At 37.6% G+C, this 22,706-nt stretch overlaps 4 protein-coding genes across 5 annotated transcripts; 2 read left to right on the top strand and 2 right to left on the bottom strand.

Moving 5' to 3' along the window:
* Positions 1 to 3: 3 nt before the first annotated feature.
* On the bottom strand, positions 4 to 2,176 carry LOC105281484 (39S ribosomal protein L14, mitochondrial). Its single transcript, XM_011342740.2, has 3 exons — positions 2,043 to 2,176; positions 1,697 to 1,903; positions 4 to 329 (listed from the first exon to the last, which is right to left on the bottom strand). Exons 2-3 carry the CDS (start codon positions 1,878 to 1,880, stop codon positions 76 to 78), a joined length of 438 nt encoding a protein of 145 aa, XP_011341042.1. The 5' UTR covers positions 1,881 to 1,903; positions 2,043 to 2,176; the 3' UTR covers positions 4 to 75.
* Positions 2,177 to 2,191: 15 nt separating this feature from the next.
* On the top strand, positions 2,192 to 3,205 carry LOC105281492 (28S ribosomal protein S28, mitochondrial). The gene is made up of 3 exons (XM_011342748.3): positions 2,192 to 2,539; positions 2,631 to 2,752; positions 2,837 to 3,205. Exons 1-3 carry the CDS (start codon positions 2,228 to 2,230, stop codon positions 3,051 to 3,053), a joined length of 651 nt encoding a protein of 216 aa, XP_011341050.2. The 5' UTR covers positions 2,192 to 2,227; the 3' UTR covers positions 3,054 to 3,205.
* A 773-nt stretch (positions 3,206 to 3,978) lies between these two features.
* On the top strand, positions 3,979 to 8,359 carry LOC105281455 (lipopolysaccharide-induced tumor necrosis factor-alpha factor homolog). Of its 2 annotated transcripts, none has more exons than XM_011342712.3 (4): positions 3,979 to 4,305; positions 6,401 to 6,592; positions 6,830 to 7,100; positions 7,469 to 8,359. In XM_011342712.3, exons 2-4 carry the CDS (start codon positions 6,421 to 6,423, stop codon positions 7,569 to 7,571), a joined length of 546 nt encoding a protein of 181 aa, XP_011341014.1. In that variant the 5' UTR covers positions 3,979 to 4,305; positions 6,401 to 6,420; the 3' UTR covers positions 7,572 to 8,359. The 2 variants fall into 2 exon arrangements, with proteins under 2 accessions (XP_011341014.1, XP_011341009.1); XM_011342707.3 differs by having other exon boundaries at positions 3,986 to 4,305; positions 6,415 to 6,592.
* A 2,667-nt stretch (positions 8,360 to 11,026) lies between these two features.
* On the bottom strand, positions 11,027 to 16,732 carry LOC105281447 (acetylcholine receptor subunit alpha-L1). Its single transcript, XM_011342698.3, has 8 exons — positions 16,466 to 16,732; positions 15,085 to 15,309; positions 14,918 to 14,962; positions 14,688 to 14,797; positions 14,315 to 14,495; positions 13,483 to 14,176; positions 12,994 to 13,202; positions 11,027 to 12,682 (listed from the first exon to the last, which is right to left on the bottom strand). The coding sequence occupies exons 2-8, from the start codon at positions 15,262 to 15,264 to the stop codon at positions 12,473 to 12,475; spliced, it is 1,629 nt and encodes a 542-aa protein (XP_011341000.2). The 5' UTR covers positions 15,265 to 15,309; positions 16,466 to 16,732; the 3' UTR covers positions 11,027 to 12,472.
* Between the last annotated feature and the right edge of the window lie 5,974 nt (positions 16,733 to 22,706).

Here is a 22,706-nt window from a genome sequence, read left to right as displayed (position 1 = left end):
TTCTACAGATGACTGTTAACATTTTATTTTAAACAATGCAATATACATTTATGTTATGATGGTACGCAGGATGCATTACACAAATCTAGACGCTATCGCAATCAGTTTAGTGTAATTTGCCCCTTTGCTGTGGGTTTTTTCCTTCATTTTGGTCCTGAGGATGTGTGGGATAGGTACGTGTATCCTCGTACCCAGAGGCGTTCCATTGTCGTCTATGAGTACCAAATTGTTGCTGTCGTACCTGGGCACTTTAGTTTTCTGATTCGCTTTTAATCCTACCAATATACCTTTCTTCTTCTCACCGCTTATGGCAACCATAATTGTATCCCCTAAAGAATTTACAAAGGCATTTGTATACGTTAAAAACGGAAGAAATTATTGGGTTGTTCGGAAAGTAATTTCGTTTTTCACAAAGCGATGTCGTTGGTCGCGTTCCTCGATACTTAACCTTACTCTAAGCGGCAAATTCGTTTTATATTTTGACAACTGACATTTCAGACGTCATTTAGTATCTTATTGTGTTGCGATCTGTCAAGTAATTGTTTTTTGGCATCACATCAAACATGGAAAATCAAAGTGAGCATTTTCGTAATATTTTGCTTTTTTACTACCGAAAGGGTAAAAATGCAGTGCAAGCGAGAAAAAAATGGCGTGCCGTGTACGGAGAAGATGTATTGAGCGAACGTCAGTATCAGAATTGGTTTTCGAAATTTCGTACTGGAAATTTCGATTTGAAAGATGCACCACGTTCAGGTCGGCCAATTAAAGCTAATGACGAGAAAATAAAGGCTCTGGTGGATGCAAACCGTCGCATAACACGCGAAATTGCTGAAAAGTTAAATTTATCGAATTCGACCGTTTACGATTATTTGAAACGCCTTGGATTCGTTTCAAAGCTCGATATTTGGGTTCCACACAATTTAAAGGAAATTGACTTGATTCGACGCATTACCATCTGCGATTCATTGTTGAAACGTGAAGAAAATGAACCATTTTTGAAGCGAATCATAACTGGAGATGAAAAATGGATTGTTTACAACAATGTTAAGCGAAAACGATCATGGTCCAGGCAAGATGAACCTGCTCAATCGACATCCAAGGCAGATATTCATCAAAAGAAGATCATGCTTTCTGTATGGTGGGATTGGAAGGGAATCGTATTTTTCGAGCTACTACCAAGCAACCAGACGATTGATTCGAAAGTGTATTGTCGTCAGCTGGATGAATTGGATGCTGCCATCAAGCAGAAGCGACCGGAATTGGCGAATAGGAAAGGTGTCGTATTCCATCACGACAATGCCAGACCACACACAAGTTTGGTCGCTCGCCAGAAGCTTTTACAGCTTGGATGGGATGTGCTACCACACCCACCATACTCTCCTGATCTGGCACCATCCGATTACCATTTGTTCCGGTCTCTACAAAATTCTTTGAACAATGTAAACTTCGATTCAAATGAAGGCGTCAAAAATCACTTGCTTCAATTTTTTGTCAATAAGGAGGACTTCTATGAGCGTGGAATCTTAAAGTTGCCAGAAAGATGGCGAAAGGTAGTGGAACAAAATGGCCAATACATCACTGAATAAAATTTTTTCTAAATATGAAAAAACCGCCTTTCATTTTTCCTTGAAAAAACGAAATAACTCCGAACAACCCAATACTTCTCATGTAATTTCCATTTTTCATTTTGTCTCACCAAGAAGACCGACGCCAGTTGGGTTATAGACATGTATGCATCGTGGTGGTTTTCCTGCAGCTATAGCTTTCTTCCCTATCGTGCTGTTGTCTACTACTCTCAGTCGGCTTAGCAGGATGATCCGGTTCATAGGCGTCGATGTGGATATGCTCCTGGATATGATACTTGACATCGCGGACGCCATCGTATAAATTTTCTCAGGGCAATCTAAAATACAATTTGAATACAGGTTATTTCACATGTGACACACACGTAACCTGACGTTTATGATAAGCTCCAATAACATTATGCCAATAAATAACTCATAAATATTTATTTCTTCTTAAACATATATTTAATCGTTTACCGTAAAGCGGAAGCTACCGCTTGACGCGGCTATTAATGTTGCGACGGACGATCTCCGATTCCGTCGTCTGTTTACGATAGCGGATAGCACCACGGCAGTTCTTACATAACCTCAATCTCGCGTTAACCTAAGAATCGTTGGCAGCGTCAAACGCTGTGACAGAAGACGGAATTTTCGCCGCTGTCATGAACAAAATACGGCATCTCGAGCGAGTATTCACGCATTTGCGATCTCTCAATGTGCTGAGAATGAACGTCGCATCTGCGAAGCGTTTCAGCACGGATAAAAATTCGGACGGCGAGGGCAAGGGATCGTCGACTTCGGAGTTTCCTGAAGTGGAAACGAGAAATGTTGAAAACACAGGAGAATCGGAGTCGGACCTTAAATTGAGTGGCTTCGCACGAAGCTACGAGAAATTTACGCACATCGACGATCCTAAGGAGCCGGAAAGGCCGCAAACATTTGCTTCCCTGGTTCGCAATTCTAAATTTGTGGATGTGAGTGTATTCCCTGCCTCTAGTGTCCATTATCGCGAGAGAGGTGCTTGTCCGGCTACTCAGCATGCAAAATTAATCTATGATGTTTCAGTTGGGAGATCCTGAGGGGAAAATAGTAATCGGTAAAGTGTTTCACGTGGTTGGCGACGACCTGTACATTGATTTCGGATGGAAGTTTCATTGCGTTTGTCGGAAGCCTGTAAAAAAGGGACAGTACGTGTCTAGAATTGTCTGTCGTTGGTTCGAGTGACATTTTAATGCTCATCAGACGCTTTTATTTCTTTATCGTTGCTTTAGATATTACGTGAGAGGAGCCAAAGTACGGCTAATGATAAAGGACTTGGAACTGTCCTCCAAATTCTTAGGCGCTACTACAGATATAACTCTCCTGGAAGCTGATTGTACCCTAATGGGCTTGGTTTGGTCGCCAGCAGAGAAATTACAAATGCCAGCAGAGAGAACGACGACAAGAAGCGCAAAATTAGATACGCGTGATCAACCATTATCTATCTAAGTATCTATATTAAATAAAGTTTATATGATACGTATGCAGCGTGTATGTATGAATGCCAAATGTATTTTATAAGAAAATTACGTCATACTTTTCATGTAGGGTAACGCAAGCTATATTAATGTGTTAATAACTTAATATTTTAATTCTTTAAAGGAGGCTGTATAATAAAATATTTTATTATAAAGCCTCCAGACTTTATTATAAAACTTAAACTCTTATAATAAAGTCTGGAGTCTCTCCACGAGATAAAAACGAAGCTTGAGGCAGATAACATGTAATTATTGATATTCTTCCATCTGATTTATACTTTCGCAAGCTATATTATTCACATTCTTTTATCGAATATTCTTGAAATTATATCAGGAGTATAGTTTTCTCAGAACGCCTGTAGAATCCTCTCGGTTAAGGGGAAGCTGGAGTTGCTAGTGAACTATTTTTTCACTATAGCGATGGTAATTGCAGTTTCGAAAATTCTCTTTATTGCTTGTGCAGAATAAAAAATCCTTTTCCACAAATGAAGTACAGATAGAAAGAAAGTCCGCTCTACAGGACTTATATTCAAAATGGAAAAAAGTTAAAAACTTGCATTTGTCTTTTCTAACTTTTTTCCATTTTGAATATAAAGTCCTGTAGAGCGGACTTTCTTTCTATCTATACTTCATTTGTGGAAAAGGATTTTTTATTCTGCACAAACAATAAAGAGAATTTTCGAAACTGCAATTACCATCGCTATAGTGAAAAAATAGTTCACTAGCAACTCCAGCTTCCCCTTAAATTTAAATCTGACGCCTCCATGTGCATCGTATTTGTTACCCAATAACAAGACTCGTTCCCTAGGAACATTCCGCGTTACTTACATAATCGCTCCAGTTCGATCGCTGGGATTGGTGGACGCGAGTCACGTGGGATCGGATGATTTTGACGAAGAAACGCCCGCGGGAGATCAATCTCGTTAGTCGTCGCTTCACGGTCGTTTCGTTTGGTCGCGATAACGCAACTGGTTTTTTCCGTAGCTTGATCGCGCGTTTTCCTTTCGCTCTCGTTTTCGACATGCGAGTAGAGCATCGTGAATGACGTCGAGGTCATGAGCCGACTGTCGCGTATTCTGTGACGAGCTTTTGTCACGTATGCATTTACGTCTTGTCATCGCAATTTACCTTATCTTCCTGACGCAACTGTTAACCTAATCTCACGACGGTTATGTGGATCGTTGCCTAATTCACAGGACACGTCTGCATACACGGGACAAACGGTGAGTAAATTTACGTTGTATCTCGTTTTCCCGATTTCCACGATTTCGTAACAATTGTCATCGCGGGGAGGTTTTTATTTTGCTTTGCCCCTGTTCGAATGATTTGATTGACATTGTAGCGCATCGCTCGTGCGATTCGCTGCTTAAAAGTGTTTGCGCAAATTTATGCGTGTCAATTGTTACGTGAATTGTATTAGAAATTTCGAAATTGCGTACGTGCATGTGCATGTGTGCAAATCGTAACTGCCTGACATATGTGTATAGAGTACGCATGTATGGTCTTTCAATTTTATTCTACATCATATGTGACTACTGTATTTTTGAAATTTAAATAGATAATAGTAGTAATACAATATTTCTTTATTATAGGAAGAACTACATATTGCAGGAGCATGTTTTATATATAAAAATATATGTTTGTTTTAAGTGGTTAATATAATTTTTTATTGTATAATACTTTTGTTCAATTGTGAAATATAAGAAGAATAAGTAACAATTTATTATATAAGAAAATATACTCGAAAATTTATATAAAGAACACATGAATATAACTCTTTTAGCATTATATATCTATATATATGTGATATGCTTTATATTACTTGAATTATTTTTTAAACATTATTTTGAGTAATTTATCATTAATCATTTGTTTATCAGAATTCTTTATCTTTAATAACTTTAATTAGAATTAGATAAGATAGATAAGTAACTGAAATTTTGAGAAAATCACGATTGCAAAAATGTTTATCAGAAATAGTTAATTTTTATGTAGCAAATTTTTTAACATACTTTGTACGTGTATATTTTACTATCTATATACTTGTGCTTGCTATATATCAATTAAAGAATGGATGTAAATATCATTCTTTAAAATTGTTTTCGGCGTTCTTTTAAAATTCGTGTCAAGACTATATATTGGCATATTTAATCTGTCATTTCAAAGCGAAAGTATTCAGTAACACAGAAACGTTCGGTGATTAAAAATAACTATTCCGCATCAGTGTGAATATTTGCTACAAGAAGGAGTTTTTGTGATGATTTTATCTTCAAGAGATAATTATTTTCGATAATTTATATATATTACAAAGATTATTTTTTAAATAATATAATAAGTTATTAAATTGCATATTACTCGATTTAATAATAACTGCGTTTCCAAGTATTATATTAACCATTGGATTAACCAGAAAGTCTGAATTGTTTAGTAAAATTCAAACACGAAACTTATTTTATTACAAAGTTTTGCATGTGAATTTTGCTAAAAAGTTCGCACGAACTTGCTGGTCAATCTAATATTATTATTACGTTAAATTGCGTAAATTAATGCATTAAAATTTGCTTTACTCAAGAATCAATTTCTACGGTAAATTAATATTCTGAATTTGTAATGTAAAATTGCAGAAAATACGAAATGACGTTCATAAAACCGCGTCAGCTAAATGCAGATTATATTCAAACATAGGATCGTAATACTCATGTTTACGCGTGAATAATGCGTGAATGCACCAGCTATGTAAACTATATAACTATAGTATAATCCATATATTGATATTGTAATCCATCCGAAGTATTACAAGATAGTAAAGTATGAGAGCGTACATTTCGATTGCAAGTTTTCTACGTCGACTTTTACTAGGAAATATACATTGCATGTTCCGTTACTCAACATCCGCTCAACTTTCTATTCGCGCGTGAGCACACAGGCGTGCACTCGTCATTTACATTTAAATGTTATCGCATGCACATCTTCAAAATCAGTGCATTAAGTATCTTGAAAAGTCTGAGCTTTTAGTTACAATGTTATCCAAAGTGTAAAAGTGATATATCGTATGAAATTAATTAAAATCAAAAGAATCGCTCGGTCGCAATGCGAATATACAGTTATATTATAAATCTATCTTTTCAGTGTATAATACGTAACATTGTAAAAGATTTATTACTACGCAAAAGATTTATTATCGTCTCTCAGTAATACTTTACATGATGATAGCTTAATTATAGTAATTACAAGCGTCTTGATTTATGTAGGAGTTGGAGCTTGTTTTCTTTGCACATCAAGAGTTATTAAAGTACTAATCACGGAATATATTAACAGTGATTCCTTTTCAGAGAAACATGGAGAAGAACATCGGTTTTGGCGGGGCTAGCGCCCATTCCTCGGCTCCTCTGCCCACGGCTCCGCCGTCTTACGAGGAGGCCATAGCTTCTGCAGGAGAACCTATGCGTCCTCCAGTTACTTCACCGCCGTATCCTTTGGGAGCTGCGTCAGTACCGATACCTATGCCATGTACGTAATATGTACACGTGTATATTTCGAGTACTTCAATGAAGCTTCTCAAATAAAAAGAAAACTCGCTTCTCCATTTTCCTTTTCTTCATTTTATAGCAGTGCTTAATTTTAATTAGCTGTCTCCGTCTTTCTTTTATATGGATGTAAATTGAAATTGAAGGAAACTGAGAAAATGGAATGCTTTACAGATAATATGCGTGTGTATGCTAAATTTGGTTTCGAATGTGATTTCAGACAATCAACCGCCGAATCAAACGACAATGCCGACACCATCAGCGTATCCGGGTACGAGCCAGTCAACGTCGCAGCCGCGTTTTAACGCGACGGAGACGAATTCCCTGCCACAGCCGGAAGTACGGGTTATTCATCAGCATGTGGCGTACGCTTTGGGGCCGAATCCCGTGAAGATGTCTTGTCCGACCTGTCACGCCGACATCAAAACTACAACGATATCGGATCACCAGCCGAGCGCCCATATTTGCTGCATTGTGCTCTGCTTACTCGGGTAAGTGATGGTAAACCTTGCTCTATTCACATTGCTGTTTTTATTCGCAGTTTTTGCACACGTTATACATTGATCATCGAAGCGGTTTTTATCCTTCTTACGTCAAGATCTATCTATCTACATATTTCCGCGTTAATTTATCCAGCTTAGAATCACGTTCAGGAATGCAGATTTTTATCGCCCGTCTTGTAGAAATTTAAATCTATTTCTGAAATTATCTGCGCATACCGAGACAGAAATCTAGAATCTGTATGCATATTTTTTACAATCGTGGGAAATTCGTTTTTATAAAGCGTAAAACATTCATCGTATGTTCCTGTCGGTAACTTCTGTGCGCTTAATAATGACGTGACGATCTCTTGTTTCAGTTGCTGCCTCTGCTCGTGTCTGCCATTTTGCATGAGCGCCTTCATGAGCGTTCATCACTTCTGTCCGAATTGCAAAAATTATATCGGCACCTGGAAAGGTTGATCTCAAGACTACGCGTGTGCACATAGATTTCAGCTTCCCGCTACGCGATTCCGTAATGGCTATTCAATATCCTTCGCTTATCGCACGTTAAAAACAACAGCAGAAGGGAAGGATCGCCGAGAATGTAAGTTATATATATATTGTATACGACTCTTCAAGTTTACAAAAATCAGCGCGTTGCGATACACGAAGAATGATAGTTCGTTGAAGTCAGCTCCTAGTGGATACAATGCATCGCGCGCGAGCATTGTATCCAAGTCTGCGAATCGTACAGAAGATGACGGTGACGATGATACCGAATTATGAAACTTCTACTTAATATACTGGATTATTGATATATGACATAACGTAAAAAACAAGGTGATACGAAACATAAATGTTGAAAGGAATTTCAGATATATTTTCGCAAAGAGAAACGGATATTTGATATCCACGTATTGAAAAACTCGTATCCTTTCCTTATCTCCATTATAAATAATGGAAATTAAATTCTTTGGTTACGAAATATCTCTGGTTCACAATTTTCTGCATGTCTGTTATATCATTTAGTTTTTCCGATATCTGACGGAATTTTAACGGTTTATTATTAACAGCGGTTAACAATTCAATGTATTATTTAGAAGTTGTATTCTATATAGAAAGCTTTTCGGAGCGAGCTAAAAAATGTACATGAGCTTGTTGCTGGAAATCTGGACACATGAGTTCTATGGGACAGTTTTATTGCTTCACGTCATATAGAAACATTTAAATCGATTTATTAAATTTCTTTAATAAATCAATTATCCTAAGAAGTATTTTCAGATCGATTTAATTATGTTTACGTATAATTTGAATATATATATTTAAATTTTAATGTTTTAATATATTTTTATATAATTTTTTAATTGATAATAGAAAATATAATCTAAACAGTATATAATAAGATAGTATAAAATATATAAAATAATATAAAAAAATTAATTATCCTTTAATATAATTCGACATAAATTTTAATATATTTAAAAAGTTTAATTATATATCATATTTAATTATGTTTTCTGCGGCAATTTTTATAATAGAAGATTATAAGAAATAACACAGCGTGTGAAACAATGAAAAGTGTCTCGTTTTGAGTCTCAAATAATAATGCTCTCGTGTATGTTTATTTTTGTACTGAAATACGGATTTCGCGGAGAGTTAGTGATAGGATTTAGAGAAAGTGTAAGAAATCTGAATCTTTGGTGAAACTCGATATACTGGAGTGCCAGCATATATTTAAAGCATGCCTCCACAAATTTAGCTAAGTATATATATAACATAAGCACACATAGGCGTATATTTAAAAAAATATATATAAATATATACATATATTTTTGCGTACAATGAAAAGGGATTTGCGAACTTCATCTAGTATAAGGACACGTAAGTTCTTTTCATTACAAGGATATTGTAATTTGTATCGATACGTATGATATCGTCGTGATGATACTGATAAGCATTAGGGCAGCAGAAGAGAGAATGGAAGTTCCGCCTTGCGGCGTTGCTTCGATATATTTCGAACTCTTTCTCATATTCGATTGAGAGAACAACTGTTTACACTCGGATGATTTAATGTTAGTGTCGAATTATTCCAGCTTATGTAATCCAACTTTCAATAGTTGTATGTCGATGCGATGCTGTTTTGTAGGATGTTTCAAGTGTGTTCTGTTCATAGATTCTTCTACTTTTCCTTTACACGTCCTTTCTCGATTCCTCGTTTGGAAATCCATTCAGTCGTCTTTTATCGCCTTTACCAAAACTCCAAGATGTAATTGAATTTCCTCCTCTTCAGATATATCCTCCGAAATTTTTTCATGCGTCTTCTCATGCATGTTTATACTAGCAAAGTCCATATCCTTCTTTGGAAACCAACGCTTGTGTCCAGTTTGTTTCCTCCACCGATTATACTTGTATTTAAAAATAATCATTGGTACGAAATCGCAAGTTAGTACATATATATTATAATAGCAGTTTACATATATTTTAATTCTAGATGAAGAAATACAATAATATATTCTTGATATTTCTTTTCTATCTTGAAAATAAGGGTATCATAAGAATTTATAATTTTATCATCGAATTAATTTTTAATGATACATGTATTTTGAGACTGCAAATATTCTTGTACTATAAACAAATGGCGTGAAATCATTGTATTGTTAGAACGTCAGAAATTGTGATGAGTGCATTTACCGATAATTACCAGTCTCGCATTTTGAGATTTACAATAATTCATATAAGAGGGATGCATCGATTTGTGTTTTATTTTCATTTTAGCACAATTCAGTTTGTAGGTATATTAATGCAGTTAGCAGAACAAAGAAAATTCGACGACGAAACTCGGGTAAGTTTCAGAGCTCGAAGATGCGTGACAGAACAGTGTTCTTCACTCGCTTGTGTTTCTCATTCTATCCTATTAATATTTTCAATTCTTTCAAACTTTATTTGTATCAAAAGAGGATTCCGTTTTTTGAACATTAGATTAGTATTACGATTTAATTAATATTGCATTAAGGCAAAATTAAAATTTTTTATTTTCTAATAAGTTTTAATTACATTTCAGTATTCGTAATCTACAAGAAGAACACTTTCCAAGTTTTTAAATTATTTTTAAGATCGTTTCCTGATTATGGTAATATGAGTAAACGTCATTTAATGGGCAATACTTCGCTGATTGAAGAATACTGTTTTATAGAAATTTCGAAATGATTGTAGATTTCATTTTTATATCGTATTCTCTTCGTATCAATGTCAATAAGCTCATACTTTAGTCAAGCGGTTAGCTGTCAAAGGCCAATAGCGTGCAGAGACTGCACACAGTTGCAAGTGAATTGATATAACTTGTTCGAACATGCGTTTAGCCGAATAGTTTTAAGTTAAACATATATTTGTCACATAATCTCTATTTTATTTTATACACTTTCAAAGGGTAGAATTTTCCTCAGAGAAACTGAAAACAGAATATTCCTTGGTTGCACAGATAAATTACAGGTCGCACAAGTAATAGGGCCGGGGAATGATTGCGTATAAACTGCAATTTCCGAAGTACGTTCTAGTTTTGTTCTAGTTTTGTCTAGAATATATTTTTGCTGAACTTTAATGGTTGAGAGTATGATTTATCTTACAACTGTTGCGACGTTCTGTTTTGTTGCGATAATTGTGCATTTGTTATATTTACGATCTTCCATGGTGCCAGAGCATTTAATTTAGCAAATATAAATAAATTATTAATCGTAAGTCCAACAACCTCGTTTATCCTCTACGCTTACTCATTCTTTGTATCAAGTAATCTACTGAGAATTAGGTGACGTGAGAACTACAAATCTAAGGAACAAACGTTCTTAGATATGGTCATCCTCCTGACATTAAGGTGAGTATATCACATATTTTAATTAGATTTACGGACTTCGTTATTAAGAATTATGAAAAATTTAAGCTTTGATTTCCCTTTTGTAGTCTTTATTTTTGGTTTTCAATGCGTACAGTATATCGAACAAACTCGAGTATATACGATAACTCGTTTGTAATGAAAAAAGTTCCGTTTATAATTCATCGAAAAACTATGCTACGTATATGAATCGATTGCTCTTTTCGAGTAGATATTAATCCTTTCGCTACTAAGGGCGACTATAGTCGCCATAACAATTCACTAATCTATAATCTTAATAAAGAATGCGTAACAATAGACTTTTATAATATAAACGAATTAATCTTATATTAATACTATATTAATATCCTGTGTAAATAGTTACCATTAGCATCCCGGGTTGCCGTAGCGAAAGATTTAATTTTTCTGTCTATAAACGTTAAAATATATCAATGCAAACATGTAAAAGATATAATATTAAACATGTTAAAGGATATGATGTCAGTTAGATTTCAGTCTAACTACAAAGTCAAACACGTCAATAACTGGATTATAGTTCAAGTTACATGGTATTTATGAATATCACATCTTCTAACATCTCCTAACATCATATTTTATATCTTAATATCGATAAATTTTGATGTCTATGAATAAAACGAATCTTTTATATATTGGATGCTAATGTTTTGCATCCGCTGTATGATAGCTTTTCGGTTGAATCTTGATGAAATAATGAATTGTTCTGTTCGTAGAAGTGTCAACATATATTAAGATATAAAAAATGCAATATTAAAATATGTTAAAAGGTGTGATTCCAGCTAATTACATACATGGATGCCACTAGTTTCGTACGTTCGTATTGTATAGTAGCTTTTCGATCGGTCGTTGCCGTAGCGAAAGGGTTAATTAGAGCATGAAACGTGTCTCTATATACAGTTAGACTTTGATGTGCGAGTGAAATAGCATTATTATGCATTGTCTGTGTAACCATCGTTACCAAAAGTTTTACAAATGATACCTATCGCGAAGTCTTCCGTTGCAGCATTGCGAACATCGATAGACATTGTTATCAAAGAACGACTCGCGCACTACTTGCGCGTATAGCGATAAGTAAAAATGAAGTTTTTCATTTCAGGAATAATAATCATGCGTCGTAATCGTCATTCGCGTACAAGGCAAGTCGGCGAGTTGTCTCCCGCGAGATTAAATCACACTTATATATTTTAGGCCAGTTCCGCCAGAACCGCGATCAATATTGTAATGCTAATATCTCGTACATCTTAGAAATATCATCAGAACCGTAATTTATCTAGATATAGTAGAATCCCTATGAATAAGAATCTCGCAATGTGCGTAATGGAACAATCGCGAATGTTATACGTTTCGCGTTGAAAAAGTTTCTTCGGTTCCTTGGTATGACCTATCAGACTTCGCTATATTCGGTGAGACGGCTCGCCGCTTCCTTATATGTCGGTAATACCACGTTAATATGTAGAATCATGTCCTACGAACGCTTCTACACGATAGTCTCCAAGAAGTCCTGACCAGGCGGTAGAAATTGCTGTTGAGCAACGGAAGAATATTGCATGTCGATCGGTTTCGTGTCGTCGTAGAGCGCCGGTGCTTCGCACAGAATCGTGAAGGTTCCAGCTGCGGAGGCTATCGAGAAAATCCACAGGAAGAGACGATCGAGAACCATTGCGACGAAACCCCAATCTTGATCTTCCTGTGTGACGATGTGGTAAAAAATATATTAATATATTTAAAGTACAAAGAATGAGGATATTTAAAAGGGTACACTTATTTGTCTAAAAAGAGATTTTTCCTGTCCAATGTAAAATCTTGGAAATAATCTCGAACATAAATAGATTTTCTTCCTATAATTATTCCTTTCAATTTCTATAATTGTTTCTTCATCCTTGAGAAGACTCCTATATTTTTTAAACGTAACAGAAATAGCTAGACGTTTTCTTCGCATATTCTTTTAGACTGTATAATTTTTCAGATTCATATTGTCAAACTGCTTAAAATTCTTACTGCATTGAATTCGTCCTGACGTTGTATGTGATGTTGGATAAACATTACGTTGTGTAAAGCCTTTTGCAACTCAAAAGGATACTTCTTCCTTGGCGTTACATCGCTCAATGACTCATCCAGATCGGACATAACTGTTGGAAGCCCATTATATTCTAAACTGCCGACTAGAAATCGATTGTGAACAGTCGTCCTGTGTAAACCATTGCAACCTGAAACATTGATAATTGCCATACAATCGTTGCTTCTTGCAATTTATGTGGCAAAATAGAACGCCACATATATAGTTTGATTCTTTAAGTAAAATGGAAGGAGTAAAAACACGCGCGAAATAAGTGGGATCCGATAATCTCATCCACCACTTTAGCAAATGACTTTAGTCCGGACGAATGATTTTGTCAGTTCAAGCTAGAAAAAGCTTACATCGAATTTTTCACATAGAATCGATTATCTTAAATTGAGTAGAAAGGTCTTTGAAAGGACCGTTTGTACCGTCGATTCTCTGATGGCGGGCAGAATCCGGCGAAGATATTATCGATGATGATTGCGCTGCTGCTGTAATGGCAGCATTGAATTTGCTCTTCTTTCCCGATCTTCCTCGTCCGTGTATCTTGTGCGCGGCGAGATCATTGAGAAGATCATCGGGCACTCTCATCAGGAGCAGTTTCGGTAATCTCCTGATGAAGATTTTCCTCACCCAAGGTGCCATTTTATGAGTGCTCGGTTTGCGGTAGTGCACGTTCAGTATAATAATCGTTATCACGACTGACAGTCCGACTAAGATCATCGTGAAGAGCAGATATTTGCCGAGCAACGGTAGCGCTAATGACGTGGATGGTATAATCTCAGATATCAGCAGGAAAAACATGGTTTGGGAAAGCAGGATGTTGATGCACAGCGCGATCTTCTCTCCGGAATCAGCTGGCAGGTAGAAGGCCAGCACCGACAAGTAAGAGATGCTAACGCATGGTACTATGAGATTCACCGTGTAGAACAAGGTTTTTCGACGCAGAGTTATGTTGAAGAATATGTCGGGATACGGTTCGTGACAGCATGGATAGTATTTCTTGTGACGTTCCGCCGGAACCCCCAGTATGTCCCATTCTACGCTAGGATAATATTCTCGCAGGTCGATGCCTACTTCGACTTTGTCGCCCACATTTTGATTGATGTGTTTTAGATCGATCTGAAAAACGTACAAGTGGATAAAATATCAGAGATCGATCCTGCAATGGTAAAAATGATCAGCGCGATATTTACATAGTTGCACACATTTTGCATATACTTGTATATTTGCTGTCTCAAAACCAATTAGTTTACTTACTTGGAAGCCGTCGTACGTCCACGAGCCGAATTTCATGAAACAAGTTTGCTGATCGAAGGGAAAGTATCTGACGTCTATCTCGCAGGAGGATTTAAAAATTGCCGGTGGTGTCCAAAGAACCTTGCCGGTATAATGCAGAATAGCCTTGGTCATCGTCGTCACGCCGTATTCCCCGTCCGCGCTGAAAATAAATTGTTCATTATTTCGATAGTTATTACGCTCGTAGCGCACACAATGTAGACGTGACACGTCGTGTAATTTCCGATCGCAAAATCGATAAGCCGAAGAATGCAGGACATTCTGCGCAGTAGATTTATAGACTTCCTTACAATTGTAAGAGAAATAAATATATCGGGAGTACAGTATCACGTACTTGTTATAAAGCACGATATCGGGCAGCCATATGTGCTCGCTAGGCACGTAGAGTTCAGTGACACCTCCGTATTCCAAAGGATCCCACTGGAACTTATGGTCCTGCCATTCCTGAAATTATTAATTTTATCTCAGTCATACGGGGCAACCTTCGGGTCACAACCTCGATAGCAACTAAAAGTTCGTCAAGTTCTCTTCGATATTAACTCAACCCTCAGATATTCAACTCACGTGTTCTAGCCAGACGTTCGTCGTTAGGATTTGATCTTTTAAATTCTGCAAAGGACAAATGGATTTCATGAGAAAAGAGACAGTTACATTGCCGGATATATATGTTCAATTCACAGAGGATATTGCACATAAACTTATGTTGCGAGATATATATACATATCACGTACGAGATCAATGAGCTGCGAGAGACGGAGTCCCAGCTTCACAATAACGGTGTCGGTATTATTGGATACAGGTCGGATCAGCCGATTGTAATTTGAGAGCAGATCATCGTAAAGTCTCTTAGCGTCTGGGTTACTGTAGCAGATCCCCACCGAAAGGATCAGGATGATTAAAGGGGATATCATTTTGCTTTGCAAACGTGTGATTAAACCGGGATCATCGAAAGCATCCTGAACAGAAATAGGTTAATCTATATGAGATTAGGTCTTTGATTATCGAACATTTTTCATCGATAGATTTGTGTATTTATATATTTGAATGAATGAGAGATATTATTCAATATATAAACAATATATTTCATTGATACGTTTTATTTCTCCGATTGTGCACACGAGGCATGTAAGCAATAACGCGTTTATTTGCTGGAAGAAATGCGCGAATTTATTTTACTTTATCTACATAACGTAAAATAAATACCATGTATTTGATGAAAATTGTTATTTAAAGCATCATTATCATTGAGATACTGTGATGCGATAAATTTTTATTGTGTTGGGAAAAATATCAGTTTGTTAATCTTATTATTAATAATTCTAATTATTATTAATAATAATAAAATGACATCTAATGCGTTCCGCGTTCTTGGAACATTTCTCGCGTTTCTTCCCAAAGTTGCAGCAAAAGCGACAATATAAATACTACACGTGTTGTCCGGTTATGTTTGCATCTTATCTAAAAATTGTATCACTTACCTACATTTTATTTTGGAGAACATTGACGAATATAATTTTTATCATTTTAGTTATTATGCTAGGAAGCTTAAATTACATATTCCGCAATGTATTTTATAACTTTGGATAAAATGATCTTCAGTATTCATTATGAGAAAAATGAAAGATAAAATCGAAATTTTTAAGATTGGTATTATCCGACATTTGTGATTCTGCTTTACGATGTTTTATTCAAATGTCGTTCATACTTCACTCTATTGTCGGCAAAAGTTTCAATTTAATCTAACTGGTACTTATAACGCTACGTCGATAGCTTAACTAAGCTTTGCGAGTTGTTAGTTGTAGAATTATGAACCTGTTGCGTTAAGTGGCTCCCTGCTCATATTAATTTTTACAGGGTACGCTTTTCAGTTGTTAATCTTTCTTAGTAAAAAACTAATTTGCGAGCATAAAATTTGTGTGAGCTTATTGACACCACGTAATTATTTCTCGTCTCGTAGTTTTCTCAATTTAACAATCTTTTTTTAGTACAATAGAATTATTATATGGATAATGATAAATTTATTATAGGTTGTACAGATGTTTATGTTATGTATAAGATATATTAGATAAATATGTGCATATAGCGAAAGTTATCTGAATGATCGTGACATACTTGCGCTTCAGCTTCTTCAGGTTCCTCGTTACGCGTTTTCTACGGTATGACGTTTATCCCGTGCCCTTCTTGCATATCATAATCTGCCGCGATGCGTTCGATCTCCTCTTCTTCGAAGCGCGTTTATCAATCGGCGACACGGACAGGCTTCGGTCCGGCTATCATTACTCGCGCGGGACGTCTCGCTCGCGAAATGCTGGAAGAACGCCGAACAGAAATAGCATTGTGTACAGTCACTGGACCACTGGAGATGCTGGGTACGTGCATCTCAAATTCGCAGGATCAATACACTATTGCGCATGTACCAGCATGGTCGGTTTTGCCACTGCGCGGTGTGAATGCACCTTCATCGCGCAAACTCGCGCAGTTCCATTGCGCTCCTTCGCAGTGGAAAAAGACGCGAACATCAGCCGGGGATCGCGACGGTCTCGCCGCCTTCCTGGGAGTACTACGCCCTTTCCGAATGAATCCCGAAGCTTTTTCGCATTATTTGTCTTACACTTATATATGTCTCTTACATATGTCTGAATATATATCTACCTAAATGAGAAGACGCCAGTAGATCTGACATTAAACGTTTGATGACAAGAAAAACGTCATGCTAATTGTCACTCAATTGTCAATTCAATTGTCACTCTAATTATTTATATCCATTTTTAAAGCAAAGAGAATATAGGAAAGAATCATATGAAAATATATCATATGAAAATATATTATCCGCTCAAACTTTTGAAATATTCCGTATTTTTCCATTAGCTTGTATCAAACACTCGCGCAGATAAAATTGAAGCTCGTGCAAATTTTTTTTTCGATTACTCTCTTCATTTGTTTTGAAGTTTGAAAAACGATCGATTATAATATTCACGAGATAAAATACGTTTGAATTTCGTTTTTAAATGGATGAATTACGTTTTCGTTATGTTATTATTATAAAATCGCACATGCGATTGCACTTACGGTAATTTTATATAGTAATTGGATTGCATCTTGTCTTTCTCCACTCTATAAGCTTGATGATAAACTGGTTTATTTTTCCGGGCTTTCTCCGGGATGTTGAGGCATTGCAATTGCTGCGGATCCTCCTTTGAGTGTCAGAGTTGCTGGAAGTTGTCTCTTTTCTTCATACAAGTGCAATGTATGCCTCTGTATCGTATACATTTATATTCCACTTCGCACTGTTTACTATTCGTGACGTTAACATCGACTCTTAAAAAGGCATATAAAATCGAAAGGAATTTTATATTGCTGCACCTTTCATGCAATATATCAACTGATATATAAGGATATATCGACAGTTTATCAATAATTAATCTCAAATTAGAGAAATAGAATAGTAACATGTTTTATATTGTACTATCATTAACTCTTGAGACACGTAACCGACAGAATTTTAGAAAATACTATTTACATTCAATTACGTTACAATTTGGGATTATGAACGCGTGTTATTAATTTATTTCCACAAATAATAGTTCACACTTCACAATGACTGTTTCTTGAAATAATGTATATTGAAGTAAGAATATCAATATATATTTCGCGAGATCTATTTATTTAAAACACAACTTGCAGCGATCACGGGCAGGAATAATATTGTTTCACTGCTATGTATTTTAGGTGGTGGCGATGAATTTACGGACTGACAGTCGGAGGAGAATGCGCGCATTGCGAGTGCCGTGTGTATCGTGCATTTTACGATGGAAATACTACTCGCTAAACGATATATATCATCTTATTCGTGAACAATATCGTACCTTAGAATTCTCTGGCGAAACATGGTAGTCGTTTATGGTACGGTGAATAGGGAATGTCATTTAAAGTATTCCGTGATCGTAATTAAATGCGTCTTCGAGTATCGTGTCGAGATTGTAAATCATCGCGTGTATTTATCGCGAGTTATCTTTCGCGAACGAGTGTGTAAGCGGCAGCCATCGATGGGCCACTAAGAAGAAAAAGAACCAGTTTGGGCCAATCCAGGATCAGTTCGAAGGTGAGTTTACAAATTTACAATCATTATGTATTTCTTTGTAATGAAGAATCCTATTTTAACAAAATGTCTCAAATGCCACAATTATTGATTAGCGATGTTTGATTTTCTTTCATTTTTCGCATTCCCAATAAGGCAATAAACTGAATTCCAATGCGAAGCGCAGTGTTGAAAACCATCATCCGCCATAAATACTAAACAAATTCATAAATTTCATTTCGATGTGCACGTTTGTTAAACATCGTTTAAGAGGAATTTGTGTAAAGTCCAATCGATCAGAGAAACGCGAACGACTTCGGAGATGCAACGATGAATCGAGATTTGCAAGACGCGGGTAGTTCCAGGCCGATTTTGTCTATGAGTAGGGCGGACGAAGACTTTCGCCGTTCATTGATAAATGCTGGAGCTTAACGGCATAGACTGAAGTATGCATGCGTAGGTAGTAAATCGTACCGATTCTCGACGGAAACGAACGTAATCGCAGTGGCTTACGTTATCAGCATTATCGATAGTGTTTTCCTTATGAATAATGCCTGACGATACAATGCAATGCACGCCAACTTACCTTCCGTACGGACTTCATGTGAACCATTGCGTGCCGTCGAGTGCATGGCGCGCTCCCATGCGCAGCCAGCCATTTAGCGTCTTTCTTTATAGCAAGGGCGGGACGTCGTACGTCCGTACATTACGGCATTTTATACTTATGCGTAGGCCATTCTCTACGCTTATACCTCCTGCGCCCGCCCCGTACTGTTCTGCCTGCCGAGCTCGATGATAAACGTGACTGTTTTTCCGCGTTTTCCCTCCTCCCCTTTGCCCCGTAGTTGGTGAGGCACCGGCGAGGAAACTGGTAACGCCACTCTTGAGTGCAGCCTGCGTTGGATAGAGGATGAGTCCTGCCGACGTGCAGCCACACGTTTTCCGTACGTGTCTCTGTCGAGCGAGGATGGATATACGTGCACGATCGCATCCAATAATCTCGCAGGACACAACATATTTACGTGTTCGATGCGAGGAATCCACGTCCCAAGTGCTTTGCTGCGCGCCTTACTTTCCTCCTTCTCTTCCTTTCTTTATGATATTTTTGAACAACATTTTATTACATTTATCATGTTATGTTCCCTGCTTCGATTCTGACTTTTTTTTATTTGAATTTTCTGATTGTTCTGTAATAATAAAATTGATTTGCTGTACCATCATACAATTTCCTTGCGTAAAGCATTTAAATTATACATACATGTGTCAAATGTGACGCTTGTGTATATCCGTATCGTATGCATTTCAAATTCGACTTCGTGTACATTTCCCGTTTGAGATTTGACATAAAAATTTATGAAAGTACAAATTTTGAATGCAGCTGCGCGACGTTAGACGAGAAACGTCACAATAAATATTACAAGATTCATTGTGCAGTATAGTAATTTAATGATTTAGTGTTACTGTTATTTAATTACTTGTGATATTTTCCGATTGATAAGTGTACGGTTAAAATTTAATTTTGTTTATTTCATAGAATCTTTCTTAATTGGCCATTGCCGCTCGACCAAACAGCTATTATACTGCTAGCGCATGTAACGTTGGAAAGTTATCAGCATCACTCCCATCTAAAATCGCGCCGTCCGGTCTACTCCTTAATTGTCGGAAAGTTAGTCGAGCGTGATTTGAAGTTTCCGACGACACGGCACGACGATCAGTTTCGGTTCTTCCGCGGCCGTGTATCGGAGGACGGTTATCCGTTGTTCGGCAACTATTCTCGTAAGGTGAACCTACGAGCAGTGTCTCGTAGGACCTCACCCTTTCCGCGCGCGCCGTACGAATTATTAATCAGGCCTGGTGGAATCTGACATCAGACAGAAGCGATCTCTTCCTTAATTACGGTGAAAGTTGTACTGGCGTAGCCGGCGTGTTTGAAATTTCTGGCACCCGAGCACCCTGGCACGTAGATAGCGTGCGAGACAACGGCGAGACAATGCAAGCGTGAGAGGATGAGAGGAGGAAAGACATGGATAACGGGATACGAGAACTTCAAAAGAGAGAGAGAAGGAGGGAAAGAAAAAAGAACGGGAAAGAGAGAAAGGAAGAAAGAGTAGGTCGACATGCACTCTGGACATAATCGCCAGCCAGGAGAGACAGTTACGTTGGGGGTGGTCGGTCCTCAGTACGTGACGGTAATTAATGTGGTCTCACGCATCGGGGGACGATCTAGCCGTGTGCGACTCGCTCTTGCTGTTTCTCCCGTACTGTCGCACAGAGAAAACTTTCAGGACTGCGAGATAAGCCAAAGCCCCATTATAGTTCGCTATTAGGTTCCCCGCTGTGCCCTCGCGAACAGTAGTCGGTATAGTCGCGGTAAAGATCTCCGTTCTCTCCGTGTCCCTCCGACCGTGCCGTCGTACCCGCCGTTCGTTTGTCCGTCCCTCGGAGCCTACCTTTAACCCCACGATAATGGTTGGGGAGCAGTTGTTGGAGTTTAAATGAGCGTTTGCGCGCGTTCTCTGTAAATTATGACGACCTCTCTCGCAGGCACTCATTGCTATATATATGTGTATGAGCGACATTCAGAAAATCAAAGGGAACGTTATCACGTCTTACACCATTTGATTATCACGCGACGTGTGCCGATTATGACAGTTTCGCGATTTTCTTTATTAGATGTGTATCACGGATATTTTTATTTCTTTTATTTATTTCTTTTCTCGATCGTAGCTCTCTTTCTGCTCGAACTAACGAGAGATACAATATCGCTTTTCAATTAATCTCCAATTCTTAACGAAGAAAAATAACACTGCCTATTTTTTCTATCGTACGATGTGTTATTTACGTTTTTTCTCCTGTGAGAGGTAACTAACTTTTTGTTTTAGCAACCAGAGGAAAAGCGCGCTTCAGATTTTAAATGTATAATAGATTTACTCTGGTAGAGTCCGAAAACACGTAACTTCTGTCCGAAGCTTTCACGTTTTTATTGCGGTCGTGTAGTTTCGGAACGTCAGCCAGAGGCTCACGTCTTTGCATCGACTATTTAGCTGCTGGTACTGTCATCAAGAGCGGTCACGCCGCTTTCTAAGATGCTCACGCGACACCGAGTACACCTTTTCCTCACTTTATTGTGCATACTGCGCTTACGATCGCATCACGTGTCGTGCAGACACCACAGGTATTATGTCGCACTAGTAGACGGAATTGAGATTGCGGGATCCCACCGATGTTTTCGTCGAAAGTCACTTTCATCCAACGTAGATCGATAAAATAACTTTACTATTTTGTCTTTAAGATTTCGATGCAATTCATAAATTCCTGTTTCTTCGTTTCTCACTCATTTTTGATATTTCTATGAAATATAATTGATAAGCGAGCGTGCGCGCGCGCCTTGAATGCTTCATGAAGCAGTTAAGATTGAAAAGTTACTTCCCCCAATTTCGAGGGCTTTTTTCTCGTAAAGTATCTTATGTAAGAGAAATGGCTCTACGGTAAACAGTCGGCATTCCCTTCTTCCGCGGCACCAAGGGACCGGTTCGCCTGCCTGTTCTGTCTTTCCGCACAATCCCACGGGTCATTCCCGGTCCGTCTGTCACCAACATCATTCGCTCGAGTTCAGATCTTTCAGCGACGTTAAAGCACGATGCTCGCTCCCGGGAGGCCCGAAGCTTGGGGAGACATCATTATAGACGGTGGAAAGGCCCTTAGGCATTGCGGGGAGGGAAGGACGAGGAAGGGGTGAAGCCTAGTCGAGAAAACGCGGTAACGGGATGCACGAGCGACGTCTTCTTAAATGCCTCTGGATGAGGCGGTTATTGGAATGGGGATCCTCTTGGGATAGCAGGAACGTATTTGTATCTGAGCGAGAGTTGAAGACTTGATTGGGTTGCAGGTATTCCGAACATCTCCGTATATGTTTTCTTGCTGACTTTTATGACGGAAGATTCTCTCTTCTGAGTAGACGCGAAATGTAAGTTCTTTGCATCTTTTCCAATAAACGATGTTACTTGGAGAAGTAGTATTTTACGTGACTATTTTACTCGTGACTTTGACACTGACAGTACGCTATGTCAATTTTAGATGCCATCTTTAATACTACATAATTTATGAACAGATTATATAGGTTTCTTACGTCGACTTGACTAATAACTGTTTTTCTCCAAATGTAATTGAAAATTTAATCGCATAGAATGGCGATCAATATTAAAATAATATATCTTTTTCACTTAAGATCTCGTGCAAGGTAGACGGAAGTTGCACAAATTCTATTGTACGAAA

The sequence above is a fragment of the Ooceraea biroi genome, chromosome 6 (genome assembly GCF_003672135.1).
Source record: "Ooceraea biroi isolate clonal line C1 chromosome 6, Obir_v5.4, whole genome shotgun sequence".
NCBI classification, from domain to species: Eukaryota; Metazoa; Arthropoda; class Insecta; order Hymenoptera; family Formicidae; genus Ooceraea; species Ooceraea biroi.
Note: the sequence above shows the minus strand (reverse complement) of the source record. Positions and strands in the feature narration are given on the sequence as shown.